The sequence below is a fragment of the Salvelinus fontinalis genome, chromosome 3, assembly GCF_029448725.1.
Source record: "Salvelinus fontinalis isolate EN_2023a chromosome 3, ASM2944872v1, whole genome shotgun sequence".
Taxonomy (NCBI): Eukaryota; Metazoa; Chordata; class Actinopteri; order Salmoniformes; family Salmonidae; genus Salvelinus; species Salvelinus fontinalis.
Genome location: NC_074667.1, coordinates 38,491,124 through 38,515,371, shown reverse-complemented (window position 1 = coordinate 38,515,371; position 24,248 = coordinate 38,491,124). Strand labels below are relative to the sequence as shown.

The 24,248-nt window shown below is 41.9% G+C and overlaps 1 protein-coding gene across 2 annotated transcripts; it reads right to left on the bottom strand.

The window, feature by feature from the left end:
• Positions 1 to 480: 480 nt before the first annotated feature.
• On the bottom strand, positions 481 to 22,988 carry LOC129847291 (isotocin receptor-like). Of its 2 annotated transcripts, none has more exons than XM_055915050.1 (3): positions 22,896 to 22,988; positions 21,232 to 22,394; positions 481 to 2,272 (listed from the first exon to the last, which is right to left on the bottom strand). In XM_055915050.1, the coding sequence occupies exons 2-3, from the start codon at positions 22,151 to 22,153 to the stop codon at positions 2,019 to 2,021; spliced, it is 1,176 nt and encodes a 391-aa protein (XP_055771025.1). In that variant the 5' UTR covers positions 22,154 to 22,394; positions 22,896 to 22,988; the 3' UTR covers positions 481 to 2,018. The 2 variants fall into 2 exon arrangements, with proteins under 2 accessions (XP_055771025.1, XP_055771031.1); XM_055915056.1 differs by having other exon boundaries at positions 481 to 2,194.
• Positions 22,989 to 24,248: the final 1,260 nt, after the last annotated feature.

The following is a 24,248-nucleotide window of genomic DNA, read 5'->3' as shown; positions in this document are numbered from 1 at the left end:
TATTGATTGAGAAAGAGATGTACAAAATACCTGTTGTTGACTTATGAGTGGGAGAGCACTATTTGGGTTTATTTGAATTGATATCACAGATTGTTATTATTTCAAAACATCCACAAGAGCCTTGAAACATTCTGTGCCCTTAGTACATCCTCTTGGTCTCCACCCCTGTTCAGGTCTCCATTGCCCTGTCATTCCTTCTTTTTGTCACCAGGTGGAACCAAGAACAGTTCTGCTCATCGGAAGGTAGGGATAGAAAAGCCAATTGCGAACCACTGGTCTGGATCCTGACATGGCAGGTTGTGATTGACAATACTGAAAACCATACCAAGAAAAGTAGAATTGCTCTAACTGTCTCCTTCTTTCTAAGAAATGTATGTGCCTGAGTCAGCCTCTAACAAAATTGAATGGTTAAATTAGAGTTACAGAGGCTCAACACGAGCTCCAACTCCATTTGACGCCAAAAAATTAATTCAGACTCACTTGATAGAACACATACAATTTATTTCAAATAAATAAGAGATACTTTTCCAAAATACAACACTCTAAATACAAATAAGACAATTATGTTTTCTACTAAATGTTCAGTAGCTTTAAGGACAAGTTGAAAACCAAAACATTTACAGTAAAAGGAGAAGCAAACTTCTGCCTTTTGATACTGACATTTTTTATGTGTACAAGCAACGGTGTGTCAAGTAGATTCAATATTAAGGCAGGTCACCCTCTTTATGCAATAGTTTCTAAAATACATTGAATACAATGAGGTTTCTCCTCCAATTCGGAGTGTTCTGAGTGTGTGCAATCCATTTCTCAATCATATTTAGCAACATAGAAGACACCAGCCTAACATTTAAAAAGTACAGACAGAGTAATTATGCCAAAATACACCACAATTTTCATAGAAGTACATTTGGACGTGGGTGTTCATCCTTGGGGGAAATGGTGGCTAGTTTGTTGAGTTGCTTTCTGTAAGAATAGGCAAGTTAACCTTAAAGGGGCAATCTGCAGTTGCTACATCCATTTTTGAACTTATAAATTAATGATATGTACACATTGATTCTTAAAGAATATAATTATAAGTGCCTCAAGCTTAAATCAACTTGTTGTACACCATCAGAACCCAAAATATAAGCTTGTTTTACTCCAATGTTTGTAAAGAAAGTAAATGTAAACAAACACTTTATAGCCTCAAATGATACTTTTGAAATCATGGATGGTCAGTCCGTGTTTCCATAGCTGTCTATGAATTTGAGAGTGGTTACATTTCAGCTTTTTACCGAAACCGGGGCAGGCAGGATTCTTTGTCATTGTTTCAACTGCTGATTGCCGCTTTAACAACTTGACAGATATCGCCATTTTTATAAAGCTAGGACATTTCACAAACTGGATAGTTGAAACGTACTGTGTGTGTGAACTAACACATGGTGCGATGCAGCAAGACATAAGCAACAGGAGAGTAGCTTAACCTTCAGGTTGACAAAGTTAAAATGTCCCTCTGGATTGGTCAGTATTCACAACCCAAACCACTATTACAGAACTCTTTGACACAGAGTCTGTGGCATGTTAATCACCTTTAAGTCCATGGTGAGAAGAACACAGCTCTCTCCTCTCCTTTCCTTAGTTTGGAGTGACAGACAGTCAGTCCTTCATTTTCCATTCACCACCTACTGTCCTCCTCCGCAGACCAAATACATAAATCCATCAGTATGAAAACACAATCAATGGATGACTCACTCTGATCTGCGACAGGACAATTGGCTGTGAGAGGAGACATTCAACAAAATGTCCCCAAATAAATCTGCTTCATCTGTACATCAATCAATTGTTCATTCTATTATTGACCAACTGTGTCTGATACAAAAAAAAGCAGTGCAATGCAATAGTATTAGGTGAGTCTCCCCTGGAGCGGGACCAGAGAAGGGGAAGGACAAGTCTGGGTTTGAGGCGGTGGTGAAGGTTTGGGAGGGGGGAATCACAGTTCTGACCTGCGGGGGGGGGGTTACCGTTGGAAGGAGGGCGTCTCATGTGGTGGAGGTCTGTGTGATGCTCCTCTGGCTGCTGGTGCTCTTGATGACGTAGGTGGAGGAGTTACTCTTGCGGCTGGAGTCATGGTCACGTTCGCAGTGGCATTGGGAGGACTTGAGATAGCGGGCTGAGCAGCACAGGAAGTTCTGCCTCAGGTCTGAGAACAGGTGGCCTGCGAAGCACATGTAGATCCATGGGTTACAGCAACTGTTCAGACTGGCCAGCAGCATGGAGATGATGAAGGGCATGGCTGGGGAAACAAGACAAACACACACATTCCGTTTTTACAAATACATCAATCACACATGATTGCAAATTGACAACTGGTGCTAGAAGTGTGTTCTAGTGTTTTGTAGTTAGGGTTACAAAGCTACCAGTAATTTACCAAAGTTACCCAAATCTTCATTTATTTTGTTAATTAACTGGTAATCTATGGCAATCTATGGTAACTTTGGTAATTAGTGGGACTTGCAAAGCAAACGTCCCATTTTAAATCTCCGTCATACTTCTTCTTCTTCTAATTTGGAACACTACTCCTCCTACACGTTTAAGCAAGACACGTCATTCAAACTTTAAAACGTGCAGATCGATGTGCTTGTATACAACTTTTTGATATCTTTTATTCTTTAAAAATAATTAAGCTTTTAGTATTTTTTTGTCCATTTTCATCCACTTTAATGGGATTTCCTCAACATTATAAAAGGCCCCATTGTGACGTCATCACTTCCAACATTCCATTCACTGTAAATGCAGCAATGCAAGTTGACACAAATCAGCTACCCCTTTGCCAACAACGTAGACAAAAAGTTAGAGCTTATGAAATCTTTGTCTACTTCTCAACTACTGACCACAACCGCACAACTACTGACCACAACTGCTGAACCACACAGCTACGGACCAAAACGACTGACCACAACTAATGACCACAAAAATACTCAACCACTCAACCACTGACCACAACTACTGACCACACAAATACTGAACCACACAACTACTGACCACAACCATACAACTGCTGACCACAGGGCGGCAGGTAGCCTAGCGGTTAAGAGTGTTGGGCCAGTAACGAAAGGTCGCTGGTCCAAATCCACAAGCCGACAAGGTGGAAAAAATCTGTCGTTCTGCCGTTGAGCAAGACAGTTACCGCCAACAACAACTGCACCGATGATGTGAATGTCGATTAAGGCAGCCCACCGTACCGCTCTGATTCAAAGGGGTTGGTTTAAATGCGTGAGACACATTTCAGTTGAATGCATTCAGTTGTGCAACTGACTAGGTATTCCCTTACCCTTCACAACTACTAACCCAACAACTACTGACTGTCTCTCTCCTGTTCCACAGAGCCTGTTCCACAGTCAGAGCTTGGCTACCAACAGCTGACACACACTCTCTGGGGGGATTTAATCTAATCAGAAAATGCACTAGAGGTAAACAGAAATCCTGTCCAATGAGGGAGAGCTTGGTTTGTTGTTTTGGAAAGTGTATTGAAAAGTTTCTTAGTACTCAGCTAGCAATGAGGAATCGGCCCAAAAGCGTCCCTCTTCCGGAGGGCCAGAACTGATTGGTGTTGGACTCGATCGGAATCAAAATGAATGACTGCCCAGAATCAGAATCTACTGGAATTCAGTCGACTTTGCCAGCATCTTACCAGAATCCCCCCAGAAGCGGCCTAATGCAATTTTAAATAAATGTATACAAAATTTTAAATATTACTATTATACATTTTATACATACAAATTATACCCATCCATTGGCTCCCGAGTGGCACAGCGGTCTAAAGCACTGCATCTCAGTGCTTGAGGCGTCACTACAGACACCCTGGATCGAATCCAGGTGCACAATTGGCCCAGCGTCGTCCGGGTTTGGCCGGTGTAGGCTGTCAATGTAAATTAGAATTTGTTCTTAACTGACTTGCCTAGCTAAATAATCCACCATTTTTAAGAATCATTTTCTTTCTTTCTTTCTTTTTTTACCCCCTTTTTGTCATATCCAATTGTCTTGTCTCTGCAACTCCCGTACGGTCTCGGGAGAGGCGAAGGTTGAAAGCCGTGCGTCACCCGAAACACAACCCCGCTAAGCCGCACTGCTTCTTGACACAATGCATGCTTAACCCGGGAAGCCAGCCGCACCAATGTGTCGGAGGAAACACCATACACCTGGTGACCGTGTCAGCGTGCATGCGCCTGGCCCGCCACAGGAGTGAACCCGAGCTCAATCCCCGCATCCCAGTAATACTGCCGAAGGCGGCACAGATTCGGGCCACACGACGTCGACTGAGTCTGACTCTCAGTGCCCTCAGTCTCAGCAGGTATCGGCCCATTGAACTTCCGGCGCCGACAGAGATGGCCGCCTCGCTTCATGTTCTCAGGAAACTATGCAGTATTTCGTTTTTTATGTATTATTTCTTACATTGTTACCCCAGGAAATCTTAAGTTTTATTACATACAGCCGGGAGGAACTATTGGATATAAGAGCAACGTCAACTTACCAGCATTACGACCAGGAATACGACTTTCCTGAAGCGGATCCTCTGTTTGGTCTACCACCCAGGACAATTAATCGGATCCCAGCCGGCGACCCAAAACAACGGCGCCGCAGAAGAGGCAGAAGAAGCAGTCTTCTGGTCAGGCTTCGTAGACGGACACATCGCGCACCGCTCCCGAGTTTACTACTCACCAACGTCCAGTCTCTTGACAACAAGCTAGACGAAATCTGAGAAAGGGTTGCCTTCCAGAGGGACATCAGAGATTGTAACGTTCTTTGTTTCACGGAAACGTGGCTCACTCGAGACACGCTATCGGAGTCGGTACAGCCACCTGGTTTCTTCACGCATCGAACAGAAATAAACCTCTCTCTGGTAAGAAGAAGGGCGGGGGGGGGGGGTATGCCTTATGATTAACGAGACGTGGTGTGATCATAACAACATACAGGAACTCAAGTCCTTTTGCTCACCTGACCTATAATACAATCAAATGTCGACCGCATTATCTACCAAGAGAATTCTCTTATAATCACAGCCGTATATATATCCCCCCCAAGCAGACACATCGATAGCCCTGAATGAACTTCATTGGACTCTATGTAAACTAGGAACCACATATCCTGAGGCTGCATTCATTGTAGCTGGGGATTTTAACAAGGCTAATCTGAAAGCAAGACTCCCTAAATTTTATCAGCATATCGATTGCGCTACCCGGGCGGGAAAAATCCTGGACCATTGTTACTCTAACATCCGCAACGTATACAAAGCCCTGCCCCGCCCTCCTTTCGGAAAATCTGACCACAACTCCATTTTGTTGCTCCCCGCCTATAGACAGAGACTAAAACAGGAAATGCCCGTGCTCAGGTCTGTTCAACGCTGGTCCGACCAATCTGATTCCACGCTTCAAGATTACTTTGATCACGTGGACTGGGATATGTTCCACATAGCGTCGGATAACAACATTGATGAATACGCTGATTCGGTGAGCGAGTTTATTAGCAAGTGCATTGGTGATGTTGTACCCACAGCAACTATTAAAACCTTCCCCAACCAGAAACCGTGGATTAATGGCAGCAATCGTGCAAAACTGACAGTAGTTCAAAAACATCCGGTGATTTTGCAGAGAGCCACATCAATTTACAGAAATACTCATAATAAACATTGCTAAAAGATACAAGTGTTATGCATGGTATTTTAGATCCACTTCTCCTTAATGCAACCGCTGTGTCAGATTTCAAAAAAGCTTTACAGAAAAAGCACACCATGCAATAATCTGAGTACAGCGCTCAGACAACAAAACAAGCCATACAGATATCCACCATGTTGTGGAGTCAAGAGAAGTCAGAAATAGCATTATAAATATTCACTTACCTTTGATGATCTTCATCAGAATGCACTCCCAGGAATCCCAGTTCCACACAATTTTTTTTTTTTTTTTTTGTGAACAAATAAATGATTTGTTCATTAACGTCCATCATTTATGTCCAAATACCTCCTTTTTGTTCACGCGTTTAGTACACAACACAATCCAAACTCACGAGGCGCGGGCAAGTCCAGGCGAAAGTTCAGATGAAAAGTCATATTACAGTTCGTAGAAACATGTCAAACGAAGTATAAAATCAATCTTTAGGATGTTTTTAACATATATCTTCAATAATGTTTCAACCGGAGAAATCCTTTGTCTGTAGAAATGCGATGTAACGCAGCTAACTCTCACATGAGAGCGCGTGATCAGCTCATGCCAGACCCCTGACTCAATCAGCTCTTATTCCCTCATCCTTCACAGTAGAAGCATCAAACAAGGTTCTAAAGACTGATGACATCTAGTGGAAGCCGTAGGAAGTGCAATATGACCCCATAGACACTGTATATTCGATAGGCATTGACTTGAAAAACTACAAACCTCAGATTTCCCACTTCCTGGTTGGATTTTTCTCAGGTTTTTGCCTGCCATATCACTTATGTTATACTCACAGACACCATTCAAACAGTTTTAGAAACTTCAGAGTGTTTTTTAAAATATATGCATATTCTAGCTTTTAAGACTGAGTAGCAGGCCGTTTACTCTGGGCACCTTTTTATCCAAGCTACTCAATAGTGCCCCCCGGTCCCAAAGAAGTTAAGCTCGAGACCCTGGGTCTCGACCCTGCCCTGTGCAACTGGGTCCTGGACTTCCTGATGGGCCGTCCCCAGGTGGTGAGGGTAGGAAACAACATCTCCACCATTCCTCAACACTGGGGCCCCACAAGGGTGCGTTCTCAGCCCTCTCCTGTACTCCCTGTTCACCCATGACTGCGTGGCCATGCACGCCTCCAACTCAATCATCAAGTTTGCAGACAACACTACAGTGGTAGGCTTTATTACCAACAACGACGAGACGGCCTACAGGGAGGAGGTGAGGGCCCTCGGAGTGTGGTGTCAGGAAAATAACCTCACACTCAACGTCAACAAAACAAAGGAGATGATCGTGGACTTCAGGAAACAGCAGAGGGAGCACCCCCCTATCCACATCGACGGGACAGTAGTGGAGAAGGTGGAACGTTTTAAGTTCCTCTGTGTACACATCACAGACAAACTGAAATGGTCCACCCACACAGACAGCGTGGTGAAGAAGGCGCAACAGCGCCTCTTCAACCTCAGGAGGCTGAAGAAATTCGGCTTGTCACCAAAAACAATCACAAACTTTTACAGATTTCACAATCGAGAGCATCCTGTCGGGCTGTATCACCGCCTGGTACAGCAACTGCTCTGCCCACAACCGTAAGGCTCTCCAGAGGGTAGTGAGATCTGCACAACGCATCACCGTGGGCAAACTACCTGCTCTCCAGGACACCTACATACAGCACCCGATGTCACAGGAAGGCCAAAAAGATCATCAAGGACAACAACCACCCGAGCCACTGCCTGTTCACCCAGCTATCATCCAGAAGGTGAGGTCAGTACAGGTGCATCAAAGCTGGGACCGAGAGACTGAAAAACAGATTCTATCTCAAGGCCATCAGACTGTTAAACAGCCATCACTAACATTGAGTGGCTGCTACCAACATACTGACTCAATCTCTAGGCACTTTAATAATAAAAAATTTGATGTAATAAATGTATCACTAGTCACTTTAAACTATGCCACTTTATATAATGTTAACATACCCTACACTACTCATCTCATATGTATATACTGTACTCTATACCATCTACTGTATCTAGCCTATGTCGTTCGGCCATCGCTCATCCATATATATTTGTATATACATATTCTTATTCATTCCTTTACACTTGTGTGTATAAGGTAGTTGGTATGAAATTGTTAGATTACTTGTTAGATATTACTGCATAGTCGGAACTACAAGCATTTCACTACACTCGCATTAACATCTGCTAACCATGTGTATGTGACAAATAAAATTTGATTTGATTTGATTTTGAGATCCACTGTGCTAGCTGGGTAGCTAGCTACCTGTTGAGTTTGGATCCCGCAATGCGGTTGGCATCAGTTACTGGGACTGCTACTATCTGTCCAGTGATCCTGCCGACCAATGGCGGGTCTGAGGAGCTGTTTGGCGTAGCAGTTAGCCAAGCTGCTAGTTAGCTGTCTATCGCCTATCAAGCTAGCAGCGTTTTTTTGAGGGCTTAAACGCAGCCTGCGATTGTTGTAAAAGCTTCCAGGTGAAGCTGGTTGAGAGAATGCCAAGTGTGTGCAAAGCTGTCATCATTGCAAAGGGTGGCTACTTTGAAGAATCTCAAATATAAAATATATTTTGATTTGTTTAACACTTTTTTGGTTATATGTGTTATTTCATAGTTGTGATGTCGTCCCTATTATTCTACAATATAGAAAATTGTAAAAAAATTAAGAAAAACCCTGATATGAGTAGGTGTATCCAAACTTTTGACTGGTACCGTATGTAAATATGGTATTTCAGTTTATTTAATTTTTCTAAAATTTCTAAAAACTGTTTTCACTTTGTCATTATGGGCTATTATGTGTAGATTGATGGGGGGGAAATGGTTTAATCGATTCTAGAATACGGCTATAATGTAAAAGAAATGTGGAAACAGGAAAAGGGTCTGAATACATACCCAATGCACTGTTCATTGCTACCATGACAAAAACAAAAACCGGCAGGGGTACCGTTAAGGACAGTGGTGTTTATCACAGGAGAAGGATATTTTAACTGAACAAAAAGAGTTCTACAAGCAGTTGTTACGACAACAACAAAATTGCTTCAAGTGTTTTGTCCAAATACTGGTGGAGTCAACTAATAAAAGAATGGACGACCTGACTAGAGAGGTCCAGGACATGAAGAACAGTTAGCAGTTCTCCCAGGGTCAGAACAGCAAGATGACAGCAATCTGTGAGTCATTGAGAGAGGACATCAGTTATGTACAGTTGAAGTCGGAAGTTTACATACACCTTAGCCAAATAATTTAAACTCAGTTGTTCACAATTCCTGACATTTAATCCTAGTAAAAAATTCCCTGTCTTTAGATCAGTTAGGATCACCACTTTATTTTAAGAATGTGAAATGTCAAAATAATAGGAGAGAATGAATTATTTCAGCTTTTATTTCTTTCATCACATTCCCAGTGGGTCAGAAGTTTATATACACTCAATTAGTATTTGGTACCATATCCTTTAAATTGTTTAACTTGGGTCAAACGTTTCGGGTAGCCTTCCACAAGCTTCCCACAATAAGTTGGGTGAATTTGGGCCCATTCCTCCTGACAGAGCTGGTGTAACTGAGTCAGGTTTGTAGGCCTCCTTGCTTGCACACACTTGTTCAGTTCTGCCCACAAATTTTCTATAGGATTCAGGTCAGGGCTTTGTGATGGCCACTCCAATACCTTGACTTAGTTGACCTTAAGACAATTTGACACAACTTTTGATGTATGCTTGTGGTCATTGTCCATTTGGAAGACCCATTTGAGAACAAGTTTTAACCCCCTGACTGATGTCTTGAGATGTTGCTTCAATATATCCACATAATTTTCCTCACTCATGATGCCATCTATTTTGTGAAGTGCACCAGTCCCTCCTGCAGCACAGCACCCCCACAACATGATGCTGTCACCCCTGTGCTTCACGGTTGGGATGGTGTTCTTCGGCTTGCAAGCTTCCATAAACATAACAATGGTCATTATGGACAAACAGTTCTATTTTTGTTTCATCAGACCAGAGGACATTTCTCCCAAAAGTACGATCTTTGTCCCCATGTGCAGTTGCAAACCGTAGTCTGTTTTTTATATGGCAGTTTTGGAGCAGTGGCTTCTTCCTTGCTGAGTGGCCTTTCAGGTTATATCGATATAGGACTTGTTTTATTGTGGATATAGATACTTTTGTACCTGTTTCCTCCAGCATCTTCACAAGGTCCTTTGCTGTTGTTCTAGGATTGATTTGCACTTTTCGCACCAAAGTATGTTCATTTCTAGGAGACAGAACGTGTCTCCTTCCTGAGCGGTATGACGGCTGCGTGGTCCCATGGTGTTTATACTTGCGTATTATTGTTTGAACAGATGAACGCGGTACCTTCAGGAGTTTGGAAATTGCTCCCAAGGATGAACCAGACTTGTAAAAATGGTCCACCCACACAAAAATTCTGAGGTCGGCTGATTTATTAAGATTTTCCCATGATGACAAGAAAGAGGCACTGAGTTTGAAGGTAGGCCTTCAAGTACATCCACAGGTACACCTCCAATTGACTCAAATGATGTCAATTAGCCTATCAGAGACTTCTAAAGCCATGACATCATTTTCTGGAATTTTCCAAGCTGGTTAAAGGTACAGTCAACTTAGTGTATGTAAATTTCTGACCCACTGGAATTGTGGTACAGTGAATTATAAGTGAAATAACCTGTCTGTAAACAATTGTTGGAAAATTACTTGTGTCATGCACAAAGTCGATATCCTAACCGACTTGCCAAAACTATAGTTTGCTAGCAAGACATTTGTGGAGTGGTTGAAAAAACGAGTTTTAATGACTCCAACCTAAGTGTATGTAAACTTCCAACTTCAACTATATGCATCAACACCTGCTGACCTGCAGTATCACTTGTGCTTTCATCAGTGCATGGATGAGTAGAGGTGGACGAGTCAATGACCGGTACGGACACAGAGAGAGGATCTCCTTTGCCTTTTATGAATGAAGGGAAGAGATGAAGACACCGAGCTGGGGTTACAACATGAACCCTGTGCTAGTGACCAGAGGGTTACACAGCTAAACAACATTCAATGACTTTTGGCCTCTGTTCCTTTCCATTACTTGCCTGAAAGAAAAGGAGAATCAAAACAAAATCAAATCATTCAACAACAAAAATTATTGAATGATGACTGATCTGGAAAATCCAATGTATGAACATGCACAAAGTGGATGTCCTCACCGACTTGGCAAAACTATAGTTTGTTAAAAAGAAATTTGTGGTGTGGTTGAAAAACATGTTTTAATGACTCCAACCTAAGTGTATGTAAACTACCGACTTCAACTGTACTCAATCTCTCCCTATCCCAGTCTGCTGTCCCCACTTGCTTCAAGATGTCCACCATTGTTCCTGTATCCAGGAAAGCAAAAGTAAATTAACTAAATTACTATTGCCCCGTAGCACTCACTTTTGTCATAATGAAGTGCTTTGAGATAGATGCTAATTAAGGATCATATCACCTCCACCCTACCTGACAGCCAAGACCCACTTCAATTTGCATACCTCCCCAATAGATCCACAGACGATGCAATCGCCATCGCACTGGACACTGCCCTATCCCATCTGGACAAAAGGAATACTTACGTAAGAATGCTGTTCATTGACAACAGCTCAGCGTTCAATACGATAGTACCCTCCAAGATTATCATTAAGCTCGGGGCCCTGGGTCTGAACTCCGCCCTGTGAAGCTGGGTCCTGGACTTCCTGACAGGCCACCCCAGATGCTGAAGGTAAGAAACAACACCTCAACTACGCTGATCCTCAACACAGGGTCCCCACAAGTGTGCGTGCTCAGCCCCCTCCTGTACTGCCTGTTCACCCATAACTGTATGGCCTTTCAAAAAAAAAAAAAAAATATGCAAAAAAAATTGTGCAGTTTAAAAAGAAATGGATAACAATAAGAAATAAAGGTAACAAGTAATTTAGGAGCAGCAGTAAAATAACAATAGTGAGACTATATACAGTGAGGTGCTGGTACAGAGTCAATGTGCGGTAGCACCGGTTAGTTGCGGTAATATGTACATGTAGGTAGAGTTATTAAAGTGACTATGCCTAGATGATAACAACAGAGAGTAGCAGCGATGTAAAAGGGGGATGGTCAATGCAAATAGTCTGGGAAGCCATTTGATTAGATGTTCAGGAGACTTATGGCTTGGGTGTCGAAGCTGTTTAGAAGCCTCTTGGACCTAGACTTGGCGCTCAGGTACCGCTTGCCGTGTGGCAGCAGAGCGAACAGTCTATGACTAGGGTGGCTGGAGTCTTTGACAATTTTTAGAGCCTTCCTCTGACACCGGCTGGTATAGCGGTCCTGGATGGCAGGGAGCTTGGGTCCAGTGATGTACTGGGCCATTCGCACTACCCTCTGTAGTGCCATGCGGTCGGAGGCAGAGCAGATGCCATAACAGGCAGTGATGCAACCAGTCAGGATGCTCTCGATGGCACAGCTGTAGAACCTCTTGAGGATCTGAGGACTCATGACAAATCTTTTCAGGTTCCTGAGGGGGAATAGGTTTTGTCGTGCTCTCTTCTTCCTCTTCACGACTGTCTTGGTGTGCTTGGACCATGTTAGTTTGTTGGTTATGTGGACACCAAGGAACTTGAAGCTCTCAACCTGCTCCACTGCAGCCCCGTCGATGAGAATGGCGGGGGGGGGGGGGGTGCTCAGTCCTCTTTTTCCTGTAGTCCACAATCATCTCCTTTGTCTTGATCACGTTGAGGGAGAGGTTGTTGTCCTGGAACCACACGGCCAGGTCCCTGACCTCCTCCATATATGCTGTCTCGTTGTTGTCGGTGATCAGGCCTACCAGCTTCTCAAGACCATCAGACTGTTAAATAGTCATCACTAGCCGGCCTCCACCCAGTGCCCTGAACTTAGTCACTGTCACTAGCCAACGACCACCCGGGTTACTCAACCCTGGACCTTAGAGGCTGCTGCCCTATGTACATAGACATGGAATCACTGGTCACTTTACTAATGGATCACTGGTCATTTTAATAATGTTTACGTACTGTTTTACTCATTTCATATATATATACTATACTGTACTCTATTGTAGTCAATACCACTCCGACATTGCTTGTCTTAATTCCATTATTTTACATTTAGATTTGTGTGTATTGTTAGATACTACTGCACTGTTGGAGCTAGGAACACAGGCATTTTGCTACACCTGCAAAAGCATCTGGTAAATATGTGTGTGACAAATACATTTTGATTTGGTTTGATTTGATATCAGATTATCTCGAGGGACAATCGAGGCGGAACAACATGGTGGTGGACGAAACTGCAGAATCTCCACATGAGACCTGGACGGAGTCTGAATACAAAGTGAGGGAAATGATCTCGGAGAAACTGAGGATGGACCACATGGAGATTGAGGTCAAGTTCCTGAGGTTCAAGGACAAGGTAGCTGTTCTGGAAAGAGCCAAGAGCTTGAGAGTAATGTACTATATATTGTTTTATTTTGCTTTGTTTGCTCTTTTCCATATTATGTCTATCTCTGATCATCTATCCAGGAAAGGGCTGAAAATAGCCCATATGAATCTATGTAGCCTTAAAAATAAGGTTCATGAAATCAATAACTTGCTATCATTAGATAATATTAATATATTAGCCATTTCTGAGATTCACTTTGACAATTAATTTGATGATTATTAAAGTTATTGAAGGTTATTGAAGTGTTATTGAAGTGTTGTGGTTGTGTGTTCACTTGGCACATCTAAAGCCTTTTCTTTTCTATTGGCCACCAAGTGCTAATGGTTAGTACCTAAATAATATGTGTGAAATGCTTGATAGTGCATGTGGTTCTACTTTCTTGGGGATCTGATTGTTGATTGGTTTTCATTAAGCTGTCCACTCAAGAGGAAGCTTCTCACTGTAACCAGTGCCTGTAATTGGTTCAGGTTATTAATCACCCTACCAGGGTGTTTACAAACACTACAGGAACAAGAACATCCACATGTATTGATCACATTTTTACAATTACGGTAGAACTTTGTTCCAACGCTGTATCTGAACCCATTGGATGCAGTGATCACAATATTGTGGCTATATCCAGCAAAGCCGAAGTTCCGAAAACTGGGCCTAAACTAGTGAGCCGTCATACTCATGCATAAAATAAACTAATAACGAAAGAAAAGCATTGCAAGTTTGAATTTTGTAAAGTTATTGTTATCGATCAATAATAGCAAACCTCATGGCAATAACAACTTAGATGGAAAGCAACTGAGGATGGTAGCTGACCTTATAGGTACTCCTGTCTGAAATATATTTAATCTGAGCCAAGAGGAAAGTCTTTGTCCTCAGGCCTGGAGGGAAGCCAAAGTAATTCCGCTACCCAAGAGTGGTAAAGTGTCCTTTACTGGTTGTAACAGCAGACCTATCAGCTTGCTGCCAGCTCTTAGCAAACTGTTGGGAAAAAACCCAAATACAATGCTATTTCTCTGTAAACAAATTAACAACAGACTTTCAGCATGCTTATAGAGAAGGGCACTCAACATGTACTGCACTGACACAAATGTCTGAAGAAATTGATAATAAGAAGACTGTGGGAGCTATACCGCTAGAATTCAGTGCAGCCGTTGACATTATTGACCATAACCTGCTGTTAAGGAAACGTATGTGTTATGGCTTTTCAACCTCTGCCATATTGTGGATCCAGAGTTACAGTGCATTTGGAAAGTATACAGAACCGTTTAATTTTTTCACATTTTGTTACAATACAGCCTTGTACTAAAATTGTTAAATGTTTGTTTTTCCCTCATCAATCGACATACAATACCCAATAATGACAAAGCAAAAACGGGTTTAAATATTTTTTTTTGCACATTTATTACTTTGTTGAAGAACCGATTACAGCTTTGAGTCTTCTTGGGTATGACGCTACAAGCTTAGCACACCAATTTGGGGAGTTTCTCCCATTCTTCTCTGTAGATCCTCTCAAGCTCTGTCAGGTTGGATGGGGAGCGTCACTGCACAGCTATTTTAAGGTCTCTCCAGAGATGTTCGATCGGGTTCAAGACCGGGCTCTGGCTGGGCCACTCAAGGACATTCAGAGACTTGTCCCGAAGCCGCTCCTGCGTTGTGTTGGCTGTGTGCTTACGGTCCCAGTCTGAGGTCCTGAGCACTCTGGAGCAGGTTTTCATCAAGGATCGCTCTGTACTTTGCTCTGTTCATCTTTCCCTCGATCCTGACTAGTTTCCCAGTCCCTGCCACTGAAAAACATCCCCACAGCATGATGCTGCCACCACCATGCTTCACCGTAGGGATGGTGCCAGGTTTCCTCCCGACGTGACGCGTGACATTCAGGCCAAAGAGTTAAATTTTGGATACATAAGACCAGAGAATCTTGTTTCTCATGGTCTAAGTCCTTTAAGTGCATTTTGGCAAACTCCAAGAGGGTTTTAATGTGCTTTTTCCCCACAGTTTGGTTGGGTGGCCAGCGCTAGGAAGAGTCTTGGTTGTTCCAAACTTCTTCCATTTAAGAATGATGTAGGTCAAATGTGTTCTTGGGGACCTTCAATTCTGGAGAAATGTTTTGGTGCCCCTGTGGGACCTTTTACAGACAGTTGTGTGCCTTTCCAAATCGTGTCCAGTCAATTGAATTTACCACAGATGGACTCCAATCAAGTTGTAGAAATATCTCAAGGATGATGAACTGAAACAGGATGCACCTGAGCTCGAGTCTCATAGCCAAGGTTCTGAATACTTATGTAAATAAGGTATTTCTGTTTTTTATTTTGAATAGATTTGCAAACATTTCTAAAAACCTGACTTCGCTTTGTCATTGTGGGGTATTGTGTGTAGATTGATGAGGATTTTACTTATTTAATCAATTTTAGAATAAGGCTGTAATGAAACAAAATGTGGAAAAAGTCCATGGGTCTGAATACTTTCCGAAAGCACTGTATATTTAGGATATTGTTTTACAGCTTTGTCATTCTATTATTTATTTTACAAAATCATCTTATTTGATTATGTTATATATTTTACACGTGATGATGCCAAACAGAGGGCCAGAGATAATTACAGACACCTGTGATAATCTGAAGTACCCAAAAGGGCCACATAAAATCCTTGAAAGTTACCAAAATTCTGATAGTTTATTGGTAAACATCCAAAGTTTCCATTACCCACCGTTTGCAACCCTTTTTGTGATAGACATTCATTTGTTTGAAGATATAAAGGTCATTTTTAAAGATTACATCTGATGGAATGGTTTGATTTCTATTGATCTCATTCACATGTTGTAATAATCTACATTTCACCTTGAAGTCGTATAAACATGGTTGTTGTGAAATGCCAGCCTGTCTCAATATGTTCTTATCCTATGGATCTTCTGAGGACCAACATGAGGAAACCACTTTCATCCTAATTAATTACCCCCCTTCTATCTCTACTACTCATTAATGACATCCCTGATTGGATTGTTCTTGACACAAACACAAACACACATACACACCAACACAATAGGCACACCCAGATAGCATTCACAACGGAAATGGTAATAAAGCTACCGGGGGAGACAGACAGCAGTGATGCAGAGTGGCCTGCAGTGTTGCGTAGGTTGACATTTATGCCACAGATGTAGGATCTTAATTTGAGCCAGATGGCTACAGCAGGGAAATAATCCTGCAGCAACAGGAAATGTGGATTTTTATGTGGATTATAATTAATGGACATTTTTGTAGGGGTTGATACATTTTTCATAAGGGAAAATCAAATCTGAAATTTCAAAATGTAAATTACAAACTTCATAAGCCTTTTTAAGCCTCAAACACACTATAAGTTAATTTCCTGCATTGCAGTAGAGTTTTCCTGCAACAGAGTGATCAAATGAAGATCCTCCATCTGTATGTCACCGGCGAATTGACATATGGTAAATTAGTTTGAGATTAATGGAATGGGCCCATGTCCTGTATTCAATTAACCTCTTCTGATTGCTAATCTCTCTCCCTTCGTCTCTCTCCACCCCGTGTTCCGCTTGCATCGTCTTTAATGGCTGGCCCTCCAGCTCTGATATGAAGGTTGCTCAAATTGAAATCACTGGGAACAATCGGCGGAATGCTACAGCAGCCGCGCCAAGTAATTAGGAACTAATTGATTCATCAGTCATTAAGGCTGTGAGTTATGGGTGCACAAGTGTCCGGATGTGAACAATGTAAATCATTCTATTGTCTGGCTTTTACAGTGTCAGAGCAGGGAGGACACATGCTTAGTCTGGACCGGGGATAGGCCTAGGGCCTACACAGTTTCCTAACTCAAATTATTGTGGGGGGAAAAAGCTTGCCGTGATGCAAAAGTAAAGTGGAATTGATCTACTAGATGTCTCAAATGAAAACGTAATATAGAAAAAAGTAAACTATGCCCTGCAGCTTTAGGATGTCCTGCAGCTATGAAGTAGTTACACTGTAATTCCATTGCTTTATAACTTTCAGCCACAAAGTTACACCACTTCAATCTCAAAGGAACACAAGACAGTATGATAGATGAATGAATAACTCAATAAATTTCCTCTGTAAAATGTATAACCTTGCTCTTGTGAGGGAGGGAGGAATTTGAATGAATGCAGCTTGGCATTGGATCATTTATCTTTTCACTGAGGCATGAAAGGTGGTTAGTGAGATCTTAAGAAACAACAAGGGGTACTAAGCAGCAGTCAAACGGACATACACAGACTAAAACTGACACAAAGCTTCTTTGATCTAACTCTGTTAGGCATTGTCATGCAGAGCTTCCTTGTTTGGATATTATTTACCAGCAAATAATGGTTCCATTAAACGAAAGTCAAAATGTAAATGAATGTTCTGTGTAGGCTACTGTGCATTCAATACATATGCTAAATGTCTTCACACAGCACAGCCAGATCACATATCATGACTATTAAACATTCTTATGGCTTTGTAAAAGGAAGGAGCGTGCGTGAGAATGGGGCCAATATGTGATTTGAAGGAAGGAATTCTGATCAAAATAACCATTGGTAGATTAGCTCATGGTATCGTTCACAGGAGATGATAAATCACACAAACTCACAAATTTGAATGCAGAAAATTCTTCCCTTCATTGGTAAATCTGCTCAACTATCAGGTTCTGTACTGACTAATGACCACAGCCTGACTGGCACGATCATCTGAGTTTAATATTAACACTATTTCAGAGGATTTACTATGCCAGAACAGCTGAGTAGTAGAATTCCTAAAGAAGACTGTACAAGAGAGGGGCCTTGCTTTTCTCACATTTTATTTTGGCTCTCAGCCAACCACTGACCTGGCTATCAGATGCTCCATACTATTATTTCAATGGAAGCTGGTACAATAGCTCTCTTTTAGTCTCTGATCACGTTTGTTGTTTGAGTCGACACAGCTGAAAAGGACTTCCCTGTTTTAATAAAAGATGCATCTAACATTATGTATAATGCTGTACTTTTAAAATGACCGTAACAACAATGAGGCTTGGTGTCTGTTTAATAAACATCCTGTAAAATGCAGAGAAGAACATACAGTGGCCATAGTGAAAAAGGAGTCCATGGGGACTGGGCAGACTGCCGATTAATATAGTCAGTGCCAGTCAGCGTCACACAGAGCAGAGGGTGAGTCAGTGTAGGGAAAATGGAGGCTGTACACTCAGGAATGGACAAGGGTATGGACACAGTTCATTGCACTATTGTATGCACTATTGTAAAGTGGCTGTTCCACTGGATATCATAAGGTGAATGCACCAATTTGTAAGTCGCTCTGGATAAGAGCGTCTGCTAAATGACTTAAATGTAAATGTAAATAGATGGGCTGCCTTTCCCACCTGGACAAAAGCAACACCTATGTAGTAAAAAAAGCTGTTTAACTGGGCAAATCCACTGATTGTGTGTTGTCCTCAGAAGGGTTAAAAAGTCTCCAGTGGATGCTACACTCCTAAGAGGTTGTCTTTGGGAGATCACAGGCTGTGTATTTCTGTTCAAGGATGATAATAAAAGCACTGTAAATAAATGCTATTTTCTAGTAGGGAACAACAGCCTGCCTGCTTGAACATGGCACACCCCAACAGGCTTACAGGGACAAAGCCTACATTATAAACTGGGTGGTTCAAGCCCTGAATGCTGATTGGCTGACAGCCATGGTATATCAGATCGTATACCACAGGTATGACAAAATATGTATTTTTACTGCTCTAATTATGTTGGTAATAATAGCAATAAGGCACCTTGGGGGTTCATGGTATATGGCCAATATACCACGGCTAAGTGCTGTATCCAGGCACTCCGTGTTGCATCGTGCTTAAGAACACCCCGTAACCATGGTATAATAGCCATATACCACACCTCCTCGTGCCTTACTGCTTAAGTATACTTACTCATCTTGGATCATCCTGCAAACTTCATGAGAACTTTGGCTGAGAATATTATTTTCCATACTTTTGCATACACGTGTAATGCAAAATTGTTTGGGGAATATAATGACTGTTTACCAACTTGTTCAATTTCCTGGTGTTTGTCTTGGGATGTTGGGAAATATAACTAATATGTGATAGAGCTGCTGTGGGGATCAGGAGGGGACAGCACAGAACAGTTGCGTTTAACTAGGTAAGAACAAATTCTTATATTCAATGACGGCCTACCCCGGCCAAACCCCCCCTAACCTGGATGACGCTGGGCCAATTGTGCGCTGCCCTATGGGACTCCTGATCACAGACGGTTGTGATACAGCCTGGGATCAAACCAGGGTCTGTAGTGATACCTCTAGCACTGAGATGCTGTCCCTTAGACCACTGCACCACTCAGGATACATAGTGCTGTGGTGTAACTCTGATGTCTTTCAAATGTATGGATAGTCTCACTTTGATTTACCACGCTCCTTTAGCTGTTTACAGCTTCAATAATATATTAAACTTCTTCAAAGGATAAAACATAAACAAAATCCCAACCCCAATCAGAAGGCCATCTACTGTATTTGGTTTAGCACAGATTGCTCAATCCCCCTCCAGTCCAAGCCAGTATATAGCCTAATGTAAATAGGCCTGGCTAAGTATGTAAATTGTGATTGACCGGGTATTGAACCCTGGCCATACTATATAGCACACAGAGCTAAACACTGATATTACTCATCCCAGGAGCATTGGTCAATCACTGAACCACCATTAAACAGGCTATGTTTTTATGATAAAAATCCCCATATTCTCATATTTGCATAGTCTGGACTTGAGGAGGTTTATGAAAACAACAGTGTAAATGTGTATGGCTTCATGCCAGTTATTATAGGCCAATTTGGTTGGGGAAGAATGTCCCCCCAAAAAGTATACAAAACTGCAACAAGCAGGGGTAGCATAGGCTATTGGATGAAAACCAACTCAGATCTGCTCAAATGATTTAATAACATTGGGTGTGGCCATAAGGCAGGTCATTAAGAAATTAATTGCACTGGTGGGCTGTCTGCTCCATTGAAGCACGTGCTCCCCTGTGTGCTTGACTGAGGAGATGACACGCGTGGCCCCAATATTACCTGTCACTCTTGCGCTCCGACGTGCCTCCCAGGTAACAACAGAAGAGCTCAGCATGCAGCCCACACGCATAATCTGATTAATGATTCACTGCAGGAAGGCTCAGATGGCTGGGGTCTCAGAAACACATCCACGCAGAGGTGTGCACAAACCATGGAGATTACAGTCCGGAAAGACTGCTTTCAGTGACTTAAGTTATTTTTAGTTGCATGGACATTTGCGGCGGTAGCCTATGCCTACTTTGCTTCGCTTCAGTGGAGGGGTATTGCAATTAAACGACCCTCTCAATGTTGTTGCTGTTCGTTATGGCGAGTGAATCAAATGGAGGTGGTGTTTTTAGATTCCATAAAAAGTCTGTAACAATTCTGGACAACCATTGTAATATTCAGGCCACTTCTAAAATTAAGGATATTTTGACCTATATAGACCTATATGAAACGAATATAACGAGATGATATTTTTCATACATATTTGTTCGGGGTCGCGCCTCCCGTATCTCCACAAGTCACCATAACATTCTATAGGTGGGCAGAGCTTCATTTGCGTCATGGTATTTTTGTTGGCTGGAGGCACACCATAGCCTATGATGGGCTGCGGATTAATTTAAGTTTATTTTGTCATTTCATCCACTGCATGTGGGTAGGATATTACTTTATATGATGCGTCTAATTTTCCTTTACAGCGGCATACATCCTTTGATGTTCCTCAGGTTGGCCAAAATGTAATGCGTAAAAGTGCAATGTCCAACCTGTGCAAATTTCAATTGACTTTCAGTGGGAAAGGCTGTTGAAATATGTTGTATTATCATCTTGGCTATTTGGTGAAAATGAACCTAACATTACGCACACCGCATTATAAGCCCCGAACCAGAATACCTTCCGAGCGTTTTAAAGTAAACATGGACATTTAATTTCAAGATGGATATATTAATGGCAACAGTCTAGAATTGCGAAGCCGCCTGGTTAAAATATTTCATATTACGCACGGAATCTCAAACTGCAGAAATAATTTGCATGGTTATTTTCGAGGTGGAGTTTGAACTTACCTTCTCGAGGCGCCGTTGGGTCCCAAGCCGTCCACATCTGCACAGTGAAGAAAGGAGTCCAGCAAACGATATACGCCAGAACTATGACAAATGTCATTTTAACTGTAGTTATCTTCGCTTTGGAGATGAGCTTTACACTGCTCACCCGGGCGAGCGCATGACCTTTCGAAGTCTTCGGGGTGAGGCTTATGCACTGGTCCCTCTTGGTTTTCATTCTAAAGTTTTGCCATATCTTAAAGCTTATTAGTCCATAGCATAGGCTCAGGATGGCCACTGGTATGATGTAGATGGTAAGGCTAATCCAAGTTATATACGCTTTGGCACCCCAGGGTTCCACGAAGTCACCCCAACAATCATACACTCCAGAGCCAACGTCCTTCAGGGAAAAAATGTACATTTGTGGGCTGCTGAACACTAGGCTGAGGACCCAGGAGATAATCACGTAGAAACGGTCTTTTCGCTTGTGCAGAGACCGAAGCGGCTGACAAATCGCCAAGCACCTGTCTATAGACATCAAAACAAGCATATAGGTAGATGCGAACATCCCGACGATCTGGAAGTATTTCACCAACCTGCACAGGATATCGGGTCCATAGAAACGGAAAGTAATGTCCCAGATAAGTTGTGGCAAGACCTGAAATATAGCCACAACGAGATCCGCGATGCTGAGGTGTTTCATGAAGTAGTACATTCGGGACTGTGTGTGCTTGGTGGTGTGAATGGCCACCAGGACGCACAGATTCCCAGCCAGCGCCAGGAGCAGGACCAGGGCGAGCACAGTCACCTCCACTTTAGCCACCTCCTCATTCCGTTTCAGGGGGTTTGTTTGATTTCCCCCGGTGGTCCCGTTGCCAAGGGTTGAGTTCACCAATGATTCGTTAAATGGCCAAAAGTCCTGCTCATTTAGTGTACTACTTTCCATTGTGTTAACCGTATTCTCTCTGTCCAACCGCGACGAAAAATCATGCAATAGCAGCAATGTTCAGCCACCCTACATTGGAGGGTTGTTTTAAACGTCTTCTTTGGCTCTTCATCTAACAGGTGTCAAGACAAAGCATCCGAGTGTGGAGCTGGGTTGTTACCATTTACACACGATGGGAAAACGGAATCCCAATTTTGCGCTGAAGCTTTATTTCTTATTCATAGCCAAATAGGACCAGACACTGGTGAGCAGGAAATAGAGAAAACACATTAACGTCTTGTTTCAATTAAAAACAATTAAATTATATAAAACTAAATTAAATGGGAAATCTGCGATTCAATTTCTTTACTTTAAATTTAATTATATATAGGCCTAACCATTGATTTTAGAAGAATATACATTCTACAGTAAATGCCTCATACCCCATCAGAACCCAAAATATAAGCTTATTTTACTCCATTGTTTGTAAACAATGTAATTATAAACAAACATTGTATAGTCTCAAAACATGGTTAAAACTAGATTTTTTCTGATCATTTTTATTGTTTGAACAGCAGATTGCCCCTTTGAATGAAAAAAATAAACGGAACCACAACATATAATTTAAGCAACTATTGAAACTAACAAAAAATTCCGCAGCACATGGTCTATGGATAGTCTCCAGCCATCTAAATAATATTTTAACATTGCCTAAAAGTAATAGCATGATGGGTTTTCCTAATGTAAATGTAGGCCTACTTACATGTGCATCTGCTTTACCGTCTTGTAAATTGAGTACTGGAACTAAACGCAGTGAAACCTGAAAGTGAAGCATCCAGCCTCCCTCACTAGTAGGGATCGGATTGGCCAGCAGCATGATATTTATACCACTTGTATATCCCTGGCCAAGATTATACATGAGAAATTGATTTCCACATTATTTCCACTAGGTGTCCATGTGCGCACTCTAATAGATAAATGCCTAATGTCTAACCATTCACTACATCTAAAATGATTTTTTTTATATAGATAGTGATCTGTTTTTAAAAAAATGAAGTGGTCATCATCATTTAGGCTACCCTAGTAACCGATATGCAAATAAAGGCATCATAATGAAATATTCACAAGTAAATGGGTAATTACACTATATAGGTATCTAAATATATGGACACTAGCTTTAACTGGTTGACAGCATTAGTTGATTCGGCTACAACAAGGCTAGGCTAGTGCAGCATTTAATTATATTCCATCAATGCCTCTGAAACACTAAAATGTTACCTTTCCTCGGCAGCCTGCTGCTCAAGGTTGCCAATGTGAATCATTAACCGAATTTAGGCAAGTTATGTTGTTACAAATGTCGACTAGATCCATATTTAACCTTAAAATTGCATATTTGCCTCATTGACTGCTACTGTACAGTGACATGTTTTATAAAGCCTTTCGGCAGAGAAACCTATTTTGTATGCCAGTGATGAACTGCACCAGAGTACGTGTATATTAGTACGCGATAAATGGCGGCGTGCTGCTTGGCCGCCCACAGTGGCTCGCTTGTGGGTGTGCTGGCAGCATATAGCAGCTTTTTGATTGTGCGTCAATAATTCAAGATAGGAAGTTTGTATGAAGGTCTGGTTATTACATTGGTAAATCTCTACTTCCTGAATTTATTCACAGGTAAATAGTAATATTCTCTAAACCGCTCTGGTGACAAATACACTTTGCTTCCCTGTTTCCAATCGTCCACATGACTGGGAAAACCTATTCAAGGAAGTAAATACATTTCGAAAACGTAATAAAAACGATACATTATTAGCTAACTAGCTACAGTGCAGGCAAGCTCAAATGAGCTGCCAACGTAGCCAGCTAGCTATCTAGCCAACTTTACATACTGTATAGCTAGCTAGCTAAGTTAATTAAATATCACCAGCGACCTAACTTCATATTAGCTAGCCATCTTGATGTATTTATCATTGTAAAAAACTTAACTCCAAATGCATTTGTAGCTAGCTAGCTAAAAGCCATGCAGGAGGGTGAAAGGATAGCAGCCCCAACTGTCAAAGTGAGAGAGTAGGTTATTCTGGATAGGGCAGGTACTTTTGTGTAGTTCCAGTTCCTAGAA